General features: G+C 35.8%; 1 protein-coding gene across 1 annotated transcript; it reads left to right on the top strand.

The window, feature by feature from the left end:
* Positions 1496-10589, top strand: LOC109709331 (uncharacterized protein Cbei_0202). The gene is made up of 13 exons (XM_020231512.1): positions 1496-1888; positions 3047-3109; positions 3787-4224; positions 4834-4905; positions 5684-5809; positions 5921-6133; positions 6769-6816; positions 7627-7788; positions 7877-8038; positions 8985-9078; positions 9161-9279; positions 9374-9418; positions 10273-10589. Exons 1-13 carry the CDS (start codon positions 1541-1543, stop codon positions 10507-10509), a joined length of 2127 nt encoding a protein of 708 aa, XP_020087101.1. The 5' UTR covers positions 1496-1540; the 3' UTR covers positions 10510-10589.

Raw genomic sequence — 12132 nt, 5'->3', positions numbered from 1 at the left:
TGTGCCACTAAAGGCCGACCAAAGCTGTAACCCTGTGGTGAATTGCTAGAATCTTTGGCAGCAGATGGAAGAGATCATGTGTATAGAGTTTGATCGGCCAAATCTTCGGAAAATATTCCAAACAACATTTCAGCACCCCTACTCCACGCATATTAAACAATATGAGTGCTCGCGGGGCTACAAGGTGCCAGAGTTTGCCACTTTTTTTTGGAGAAGACAACAAGTCTACCCTAAAGCATATTACTTGTTTTATCGCCAATGTGGCAAGGCTATGATCTATTTGGCCAAAACCTGCAACTATTTAGCCTTTCACTGACAAAAGCCACCTTCATGCGATATACAAATTTACCAACGAATTCAGTTAGAGATTGAAAAGAAATGAAACGAAAGTTTCACCAACCATTCTATAGGGTGGAGCCAAAGGTCTCAATAAACAATAGCCGAACGAATCAATCGAGGCCTATTTGGCCCAACTTAAGGCGGTATGAAGCTACTGCTATATCTTGGGATCTCCAAGATCGAATATATGAAGTTGGCCTTTAGTGGTCTGCAGTTTTAACCTCAAGACAACTTCGAAGGGGTTGAATTTTCTAATCTGTTTCAACTCGGCCTGCGGGTTGCCTATAGTAGCAATTCCGCAACAATGAGGATGAGAGGCTGAGATTCTCTTCATCTTGACCAACCGAGTGAAACAATGTCTTGCACCTAGAGTACGAGAAGGTCGAAGAGAATAAAGATTCCAAGGGTAAGTCTTGGAAGTCGCAAAAGTTGAAGATCTCAAAAGAAATTTACTTCTTTGAAATATAGAATGCTGATTAGATTTTTTTACCGTCTATTAAAAGACGGTCAGTTTAAACTGCTAGAGGGACACGTCTTCCCTGCGGCTAAAGAGCTAATTAAATTTTGGCTAAATTATAGAACTTTTTTTTATAAATATATATATTTTTTACTTTTCCTCTTTAACTTTCAAAAATCTATATTTTGCCCTTTAACATTTGAAGTTTTGCATTTAGCCCCTATTTGTTAGAGTTCCATCATAATTTTGTTCATTTGTAATAATTTATATTAAAAATATCTTTTAAAATAACAAAAATATATTAAAAAATTATTTTTTTATAAAAGAATTAAAAATAATTTGGTCATTTTACCCTCTTTATGAATATTGCACCCTCCTAAAAATATTTTTAAAATTTTAAAAAAAGATAAAATATAAATTTTTAAAAGTCGGAAAGAAAAATTAAAAAAAGGTATTTACAGAAGAATTTTCTGTAATTTAGCCTTAAATTTTTCTTCAGCTTATTTAGAATAATATAATTGCTTTGTTATGTATCCTATATTTTGTATCAGCGGTAAAGAAGACGAGGAAACGAGAGAGTTAGAATCTATTTGTTTTCGTGAATCTCGAAGAATGAGCTTTTAACTTTGAAAAAATTATCGACATCAACTCTTATTAGATACTCGGTCTCTTATTAGAGTATAAATAGCAGCCACACTCACCTTTATCCAAACATACCACACGAGCTCTCTCCCATCTCCTCCCATGGCGATTGCGGCCCCCTCGTCGCTTCTCTCTCTCCCACTCCACACTTCCCCTCACCCAAACCCTATCCCTTGCCCTAGAACCCTCGCCCCGAAACCCTCGTTCCCACGCCGCAAAACCCTAATGGTGCGCTGCGCGAAGCGCACGGGGAAGCAGAGGTACCCGTCGGAGAAGAAGCAGCTGCGGAGGGCGAACGAAACCCTACTCCGCACCGACATCGCCGACCGCGGCGAGGGCTTTTGGCGTCTCTCGAAGCTCGGCGTCCCCGCCCGGAAGGATCCCGGCAAGGACTTCGTCGGCGTCTCCCTCCCCTTGCTCGAGGCCATCGCCAAAGTCCTCGAGTTCCCGGTGATCATCATACTATCATAGAGTATATTCTTGTTTAATTAGATGATGAGATCTGACCTAGGATCATATAGTAAGCTCTTTTAGAAATTTGATCACTGTAATGTGCTATGAGTGACATTTTGTCACTCGCCGTATATCAAAAACAAGAAGTTGTATTCTTCTGGAGAACAGCTGTTTGAAGAAGAAGCAATAAAAGCCCTAACTGGAGTTTCTGATTTTGGGGCGCAAAAGCTCATTTTAGCCTTCTGTTATAGCAGAAGCATCAAACTTTTGTTTGCCAAACACCTGATTGATTGCTGCTGGTTGGAGTAGAGAAGCTGTTTAAAAAGATAGGCCAAACAGGCACTAGAGTTCTTAATAGATTAAGTTGCTTGGTTAGGTTAGCTTGGATCAATGGCTGACATGCTAAGCTCGTTGGTCTGGGCTCAACTAGCGCATTATTCAGGAGAGACTCGAAATAATTACTTTGGATAGTGGCCAAACTTACTCCACATTATGCTATTCTTGATGATTCCAGCTGCTAATACTAAAATTGAACCTGGTATTATTTTATTTGCATATGAATACTGCTTGGAACAAATCATTAATATTCATCTAGTGATATATGTTGTTCATATTTTCAAGTGGGATATGTTACCTGGTATCATGGTATGGTTGTGATAATGGGAATTCGTTGATAGTTTGCCTTGTTCTCACGCGCTTCAAGTTCATTATTGTACATTTGGAAATGCATTACCATTTGTAGACTTAGAAATTTTGGCTATTCCTTGATACTGTGGATGACTTCTTATTGTACCCAAGTTACTTCTTTGTCGATCAGGATAGAATATTAGTAATGTGATCATGCCAATAGAATATTCTCTCTTAGGTGTATATCGGACTCTGAGATCCTTTCTAACATTCTGTTGCCTTAAACCATATTATAAAGAACTTCTTTATCTGCTCATTATGTCTTTACTTTGATTAAGTTTCATCTCTTTGTTTTACTGAATCTTCTACTCTTATTAATACTGCTGTTGCTTTGATTCTGCACTTACTCATTAATTATCCTTTTATCTGATACTGTTTCTTAGTCATTGTTGTTTGGGTAGTTTCTGTGCAAATTAATTGTCTGTACAGCAGCTGCTAATTTAACAAAATGATATTTCCTTGCTTTAGGTTGCTACTATGTTACCTCAAGAAGCCTTTTCTATTGTCCGGAAGTCCTTCGATGCAAGAAAGGTCAGCACTATGGAAATAACATCTACCTTGTAATTTGTTTATAGCTCAGTATATTTAGTGCTAACTGAAATTTCAGAAATTAGAAGAATTGGAAAGTGACAAGCTTCAGCCTCGTTGGGTGTTGTTGCTGCTTTTTTTAAATTTTCGAATGAAAATTCCATTTGTGTCAGTGGTTGGACTTTCCTACTCTTATCATAGCTGTGTAGGTTGCAATGCAACCCTGCCATATGCCGTCTTTTTCAAAAAAAAAAAATCAGCAGAAAAGGATTCTACTATCTTTTTTTTTTTTTTTACGTCAATCAAAGCATAGCGTCATTCTACTTCTAAGTTTTGTAGCTATTTAGATTCTTCGGAATTCTTTAGAAGTTTTCTTATTGTTTGAGGGGCTGTTATGTAAGCATCAATATTAATAAGGTGACAAGCTGAAGAGAAAACAGTCTGATGGATGTACGATCTGGATTCAAATATTCTATTCCGAAAATAACCCTAAACTGAGATAACTGGTGAGATTTCTTATGGGATCGTCGTATTTCCTTTATTTCCTGATTGATTTGAATTAGAACCAGATCCTAAGCTGGTTTAAAGATTATATTTAATTGTTACATTACCTTTGTCAACTGGTTCCTGCAGGTGTTGAATCAGAAGTTTACTCTATTTTCTCTTTGTTGCTTGTGCAGGTGTTGAAGGAACCTGAGTTTGTTTATACTGTGGACATGGATGTCAAGAAACTTCTGAATTTGGAGCCTAGAATGTGGGACTTTATCTCTCAATTGGAACCAAAACTTGGACTTCTAGAATACATGCCTGATGAAAAGGTAACTGCTGATTTGATCAGTGTACTGCATAATTCCACGATGGTCCACAAGGCCAAAGTGGGCAAGTTTGATGATTCCACCGACAATGGCTTCTACAAGCCTCAGCAACCTAAGAAACCAAAAGTTGCAGTTGTGGGCAGTGGACCATCAGGCTTGTTTGCTTCCCTTGTACTTGGTGAACTTGGTGCTGAGGTTACATTAATAGAAAGGGGTCAAGCTGTTGAGCAAAGAGGGCGAGATATTGGTGCTTTGGTTGTTAGACGTATTTTGCACTCGGAAAGTAATTTTTGCTTTGGGGAGGTATGCTCTCTATTCTCATACTTGTATATACAATGCATGTTTGTTGACGTAATTGATGTGTTAGCAAGTTAAAAATAAATTGAAAAATTAGGAGGGCAAGAAAAAAGAAAAAATTAAACTGGGAAGAAAAGGAGAGATAACTCGGTCATCACAGGCTGGCTAGGTGGGTCTAATGACCCCAACAGCTCAATGTTCAAGTGTGCTGTAGGTTATGTCGAGAAGTCTCAATCTAACTATGACAGATGTGTTCCTACTAGGCCGGAGTTGATATACAGGGGGCTTCATGATTCCCATTCCAGAGTGTAATGGGAATTAGAATGTGATTCCCACATAATGGATTCCCATAATCCAAGTAGTATAGGAATCAACCATATTGAGCGGGATAGGAATCAATCATATCGATTCCCAATTCGAACTCTAATACTCACGAGACAAACATGCCCTTAATGTATTAGCTTTTGAATGAAGTCAATTTAGTTTTTACTATGGTTTTTAACTTCTACTCCTTTCCCTACGAGTTGAATAGTTGGAATATTATGAACCTTGGTTTTGACTGGCACTAACTTTTCTCATTGTCAGATTATTCATGAAAGTCCTTAACCATAGCAGGGTGGTGCAGGTACATGGAGTGATGGCAAGCTGGTAACCAGAATAGGCAGGAACAGTGACAGTGTTCAGGCTGTGAGAATCTTCTCTCGTATTTTTTGTTTTCTATTTCATTAGTATTTTGAAATTTCCCATTGTGGAAGAATACGTTTCATTATGATCCTATACATCCTGTATTCGAGCTTCAAGTTACTAGTATTATTGTAAACATCTTAAGGAGCTAGTTTTCTCCTATCTGAGCTACATGCTGTACTGGTGTTCACGTGAAGCTGCTTCAGTATAATTGCATTTTTTTTATTTCTATCATGTTAATTACCGGTGAGAACAATGGTGAGTTGGGAGTGAATATTTGATGGTATTGAAAACAAATGAAGATTTTATTATAATAATATTCTGATTAATTGCTGTCCCTTCCTACTGGTATTTTCTTCTCATTCTAGTAATAAAGGACTGTAAAATCCAAGCATAGTTTCTAATTGAAACACTTGTAATTTGCTTGGTCATTTCAGGACAATTTTACCTAACTAAAACTTTTTTATTATTCAAATTCTTAATATTTTGCAGCTTTCCTGACCTGATTGCCTCTTTTGTAATCAAACCCATTGTTTTTGAGTAGTTATTATCGGGCAGAACCATCAGTATTTTTCTGATCTGAATATATATTTATTCAGCTTTTGAAGTTTAGTATTATATCTTGAGGTTATTATATAATCATGACATGTTACCACACACCTGCTACCTTTCAGCTGAAGGGAAACTTTTCTGCCTTCTCGTTTAATCCTCTTTGCTTTTACACTTTGACTTGAGTATTTGTACATATAATCTACTTACTAATGGTCCTTCTTTGTTTCAGGTAATGAAAACTTTAGTTCACTTTGGAGCCCCACCAAAAATTCTAGTTGATGGTAAGCCTCACTTGGGAACAGATAGATTAGTTCCGTTGTTACGCAACTTCAGGCAGCATCTAAAAGAACTGGGTGTAAGTGACAGTATATGATCCTTCCCTGATTACTGTGTGATGTGTTGCTGTAGGACTATCTCACTATCATGCTACTTTTCTTTCTAATAATGATAATTGTTTTCTATGCAGGTCGTTATAAAATTTGGCACAAGGCTAAATGATCTTATTGTAGAAAATAGGCAGGTTTTGGGAGTTGTGGTCTCAGATACAAGAGATGAACCAGGTTCTGATGACAAGAAGTTATCATACGATGCAGTTGTTCTAGCAGTTGGCCACTCAGCTCGCGATGTGTATCGTATGCTACTTAAGCATGAAGCAGATATGGTCCCTAAGGATTTTGCTGTGAGACCTCCTTCAGTTCTGTTTTATTATTTAAATACTCAACCAGTAGTTTCGCTAGCTGCTGATTATAAATTGTCTTTTAAAGTGTGACTCATATGAATTTACATTTTACCTGGAAATATCATGAAATATTTTTTCTTAACCTTCTTGGAACCTGCAATTAAGATCAGCCATTTCCCTTACTACTATATTAAAAACACTAGATCTGTATGTATGTTATGCAACTTCATATCAATGTTGATTGTAAATAGATATTGATGGTTAAAATTTGCCGACTAATTTTCATGTACCAATGAATAATCTGTAGAGCTTGAACATGTCGTGATGGTTAGAGTCAACAGTAATGCTGCTTTACGGTGGGTAATTTTCAAAAAATTTGGTGATTAATTTGTTTCAGTAAATTTAGTGTTGAGGAGATGAGATTGATTAAGTTTGTGAAAGATGGGGCTAGGTGAAAATAATGTGAGTAAAAATTATATGAGGTGCTTTTTACATGCCCTGGCTCATAATGCAATAATTTGTAATGTTGACTAATTTATTGTTTTTCTTTGTTGTCACTTGTCGGCGATAAATGGACTATTTACTTTTTGTATTTCTTCTCTTGTTTGTGCTTATTACTTGGTCTCTTCTTGTAGGTGGGATTACGGATAGAGCATCCCCAACAACTGATAAATAGCATTCAAGTAAGTTATTTACCTGTATTTTTTCCCCCCTTTTCTAGTAAACTTCCATAATGACTATACAGTGAGACTTGAAACAGATTGGCATGTTAGTTGGTTTTGTAACCACCTTAATGGACTGTGAACTGCTAGTGCAAATATAATCACAAGAAACTGATTGGCGTTATAGTTCATTCAATGATGTCTGTCAAGTGCTGATTTGTTTGGAAGGGAATTCAGCTCTTGTTATCTTCCAATTTGCGAAGCTGCTTACTTCCTCTGCAAAAATATTCAGTAGAAGAGGGTAAAAGAAGGAAACTACATAAACCAAGGCAGAGAAAAAAAGAAGTGTAATGTTAACTTAAAAGAGAATGATGAGGAAACGTCAAAATGATTTTTCACGTATGTTTTAGGATGGATCAACTGGATGGGAGACTAAAGGTTTACTCTAAAGTTGGCTTCCTTCAAAATAGTGTATATTTTGTCAAGCTAGTGTTATGCTATACCTTTGCAATCACAAACGATGATCGTTTGATAGCTTTAACCTGATTATGCTGGAATATATCCGAATGGTGGCTCCAATTGGGTGGTCGTATAGAGTTAGGACATAGTAATATACTGGTAGGAGCATGATTTTCATGCTGGCTAGTGCATGTTACATGTGCTGACCATATTGATCCATGTCGTGTAGTTGTCCTGATTTCTTTGTGCACGAGGTCTTTAATGCCTACTTGATAGGATTGTGACGTTGTCATCATTTTATCAATTCTTAAAATAATATGCTTTGTGATTTCTTAAATGGAATTTGAAATTGGTTTCATAACATGAACATAGTACTCTACATTGGCTGCTGAAGTTCATGAAGGACGTGGTAGAATACCTGTTGCAGACTACAAAGTAGTTAAGTATGTTAGTGAAGAGAATAATGACTCGAGCTCAGAATCAGGAGATCTAAGTCGGAGCTGCTACTCCTTTTGCATGTGTCCTGGTGGACAGGTAAAACTTTGTAGTGCTTTCATTTGTGTTTAACTTTGCTTTGAACTGTTCAAAGCTATTGATTCTTTTTTGTTGTGCAAATTTGCAGGTTGTTTTGACTAGCACAAACCCATCAGAGATATGCGTCAATGGCATGTCATTTTCGCGGCGTGCGTCAAAGTGGGCAAACTCAGCTCTTGCTGTCACTGTCTCTTCAAGTGATTTTGGTCCCTTCCAGCATCATGGGTCTCTTGCTGGTGTGGAATTCCAGGTACTTGTAACTAGCAATTTTATTTATGAATTGAAAATCAATATCAATTCAAAGATATTTTGAAGTTTAGTGATATTATTTAAAGTTAGCTAGACAATCAAGCTAACTAGTTAGTTTCTAATACTGTATTCTTGAAGGATATGTTCTATGACATAACCAAACAATGCAATTTACCTGGTGGAATGAGCCTTTTGGAACTAATGAACAATTCGACCTAATATGATCATATTGGATCTCATTTCTACTATCATCAGATATAAGTCTAAGTTAGATTACAATAAAATTCCTCTTATCTTGAAATATTAAATTACCTGTATGCTCCGAGTGCCTTTGATAAAAAATTAAGTAGGTTTTTGGAAATTTTATAAAAATTATAACTTCTTCCGTTTTGTGGAGATGGGTTTTCCCTGGAAATGCAGGGCAGAAGGTAGTAAAAGTGAATGTAATTGGCGAAAATTAGTGTTCCACCAATTGAAGTGAAAGAGATGATTATGTAACCACATCACGTGGTAGAATTACGTCCAAACTGAAATGAATATTATAATGGCCATCAGCGACCTTAATGTTAGTCAGTGAATTTCACTATCTTAGATTTTGTCTTGTACTCTTTCTCCTAAAGTGGAAGTCTCAAACAATTGAAAGAACTTATGAAACAGGATGAATTGCACTGAAGGGATTGAAACTCTTGTAGAAATTCAATCTGACTCTCCGTTGGCTTTAATCTAATTGATTTGCATTGATCCAATTTGAGTTTTTGTTAAGTATCTGTACATGGGATACCTGACAATACTATTTATTAGCTGTTAGTGGATTGGCTGGTTGACTTCAATACGGCATTCCACTTAATTAACACCAATAACATTGAATTAACTAGATTGATGTTACTTTGTCACCCCTTCGTGTTGCATTAACTGATTTTGATTATTTGTAACTCTCTGAAAATCAGAGAGAATTTGAAGGAAAAGCAGCTATAATGGGGGGAGGAAATTTTGTTGTCCCTGCACAATGTGTTACGGATTTCCTTGATAACAGATTGTCAGGTATTGAGTTTATTGACGATGTTTTCTTCATATATGCTTATATTGAATCATAAAATGATTCTGATTATCTTTTCTATCCCAGTTACATCTCTACCACCATCAAGCTACCGATTGGGGGTTCGTGCGTCGACCCTGCATCAGCTTTTCCCACCGCGCATAACGGAAGCTTTACAACATTCCATCATAATGTTCGACAAAGAGGTTTGTGCACCCTTCTTCCTTTCAATTATCAGTAAATTGAAATTACTGTACTTATTTGAGGTGCTTATATCTTGTCTTTTGATCGTGTAATCAGTTGCCAGGCTTCATTTCGAAAGATGCCCTACTTCATGGCGTAGAGGTAATGATTATCTCTGATTCCATGGGTTGTTGTTTTCACTCGTAACAGTAATTACTATAGCAACTACCTTCTTGAATCACGGAGCAATCATTTTTAGAAGTTAAAAGTACAATCCACTTGAGACAATTGTGTTCGAATAATGCAAAAGGTTGCTGCACATAACACAAACTATCAAATCTTGTAAGAAATAGTATCGAGTGCTTATCTCATTGTGAGTATTCTAAGTTACTTCAACCATAATTGGATACAATTCTATCAAGGCCCGGCAATCAAAAGCTAACCATCTGAAATTACCATTTCCATACTTTTGCTTTATAAACTTTTAGTCAGTTTTCTGAGCATTAAGAAATTTGGACTCATATTTTCATTTAGTGTTGGTTAATGTTTGCGCACAACTATATGTGATAATAATTAAACTAAATAATACTAATTTATCTATTTAAATATCCAAATATCAGCCATAAAATCGATTCATGATAATTCACATTACAAGAGATGTGGGTATGTGAGTGGAATAATTGGTTATGATTAGAGAAAGATATGTTCAGTAAAATAATCAAGAGTCGGTGGTTATTTTTGATGTGAGAGATTTAAAGAAAATGGATAAAGTGGGAAGAAAGCGACTGACCCAAAAAGTTCATCTTGCTTTGGTTAATATAAGAATAGATTAGAAAGAGAGAGATGCTATGATTGTTGATGCTATGATCATTTTTCTGTGTCGACAAGTTCATTATTTGTTTTATCTTCTGAACAAATAGTCTCAGCATTGTTGATTTATTAATACTTGCTGATATCTACCTGACTACCTGTGGAGTTTTTGAGTTATAAAATTCTGTATTATCTTATGTTTCCAGACAAGGACGAGTTCCCCTCTGCAGATTTCACGGCATTCAGATACATATGAGAGCACATCATTGAAGGGGTTGTATCCTGTCGGAGAAGGTGCAGGCTATGCGGGGGGGATTGTAAGCGCCGCTGTCGATGGTATGTACTGTGGGTTTGCCATTGCCAAGAAGCTCTCTCTCTATGATGGAGATATAGAGTCAATACTAGGTAAGGCACAAAAACAAACAGGTTTTGTAAAATACTGAGAATTCCATTATCGAATATCAACTAAGAAATCCAGTATTTCTGTTTCTTTAGCTTATTCAAATTTCATGGATTTTCCAGATTATGAGGAAATGCTGATTTCAAATAGAGCAGGCATAAAATATTAGAACCTTCAGGGGGTGGCTGTTTCCACCCCACCTAATGTTATGGTCCTAATCCAACTTGGTTTAGGTCAGGTTTAGTCACCCATTCTTGAATCCATTTTGGATTTGGTTCAACAAAACTCCAAACTGTAGAAGCTTTTAAATTAGCTTAAGAGTTTGATCCTCATCCGTATTCTGATCATGGTACTGTACTATCGGTTTTTTTTTTTTTGGATCTGCCAAGGACGGTTACAGTTTGATCATTATATATGTATATATAGAGAGAGGCTACAGTGCTTTTAGAAGCACGGAGATGTCCGTGCTACTAAATTATTTTTGATGTTTGGACTTCCGAATCGATCTTTTATGATTTTTTGATATCATTTACCTAGTGATTAAAAGGATTCAAAATAAATAATTGTAATGGTCGAGGTAAGTCCTTTGGAAGTTGTCATCTTGAGCTGTTTGTTCAGATTACGGTTAAATCAATGTTCATCTGAGACTGCGGGATGGGCTTTGATCTTTCTCCTCAACTGCATCAAGGTTATTCTTTGCAGTGTTGTTATTAGATGTCATCTTGAGGTCAATCTGATGGGAGTTCAATTTGGCTTGGTTGACAATTGGGTTAGTTCATTGGGGCCACCGTAGGAATTGTATCCAAATTGATAACTCGATTTTAAATATTGGAAAAATTACCTTTATATGGTAATGGTGCCCATGTTGTGTGTGTTTTTTTTTTTTTTATTTTTTTATTTTTTTATTTTTTTTAATAGAAATAGGTCGCATGTTACGTGTTTCGTTTATTTCATTTGTGTTGTATTTGAAACTTGTTATATGATGTTGCCCGTCCTTGACAGTTAGGTTTCTCGGGCAACTTAGGAATTGTTCGAAATGTCTATAACTTGATTTCAAATAGTCATGGCTTTTTTTTTTTTTTTTTAATCTGATAATCATGTCATATTGTGTTGTTTTTGGGTTTGACGAGTTTGCGTTGTGTTTGGAATGTGTTATGTTGTTGTGTCTAATAATTTAAAAACCTTCCGTGTCTGAGTATACAAAGCAGTTCAGTTCAATCTAGATTGAACTGAATAAATTAAAATATTATTTTGAACTATTGTAATCGATTCAACCATCAAACTTGTAAATCGTTTCGATTTAATTAAATAGGCCGGAGTTTTTTTTTATCTAGTCATATTAAAATACCACGGCTAAAAATCAAGTTAATTGATTATATTTTTCGTTATTATGGGTTAATTTTATAAAAGTGAAAATTGAAATGTTATATTTACTTTATTTGGTTCAGAAATTAGTATTTAATATTAAATACGATACTAGAATAATAATAATAATAATAATAATTTTATAATAAATTAAAAACAATATTTAAACACATGATATTATGTAATTGATGATTTAGAAATATTTTAAAACTGTGTCGCGGATTGCCGGCATCTCGATAGGTCTTCACTGTGGATTGCCCCGCTGGCAGAGAATATTTTCACTGCCTCGTATCTGTTTAAC

This window comes from Ananas comosus, linkage group 4 (genome assembly GCF_001540865.1).
Source record: "Ananas comosus cultivar F153 linkage group 4, ASM154086v1, whole genome shotgun sequence".
Classification (NCBI taxonomy): domain Eukaryota; kingdom Viridiplantae; phylum Streptophyta; class Magnoliopsida; order Poales; family Bromeliaceae; genus Ananas; species Ananas comosus.
The sequence above is the reverse complement of the archived record's forward strand: the minus strand, read 5'-3'. Positions and strand labels throughout refer to the sequence as shown.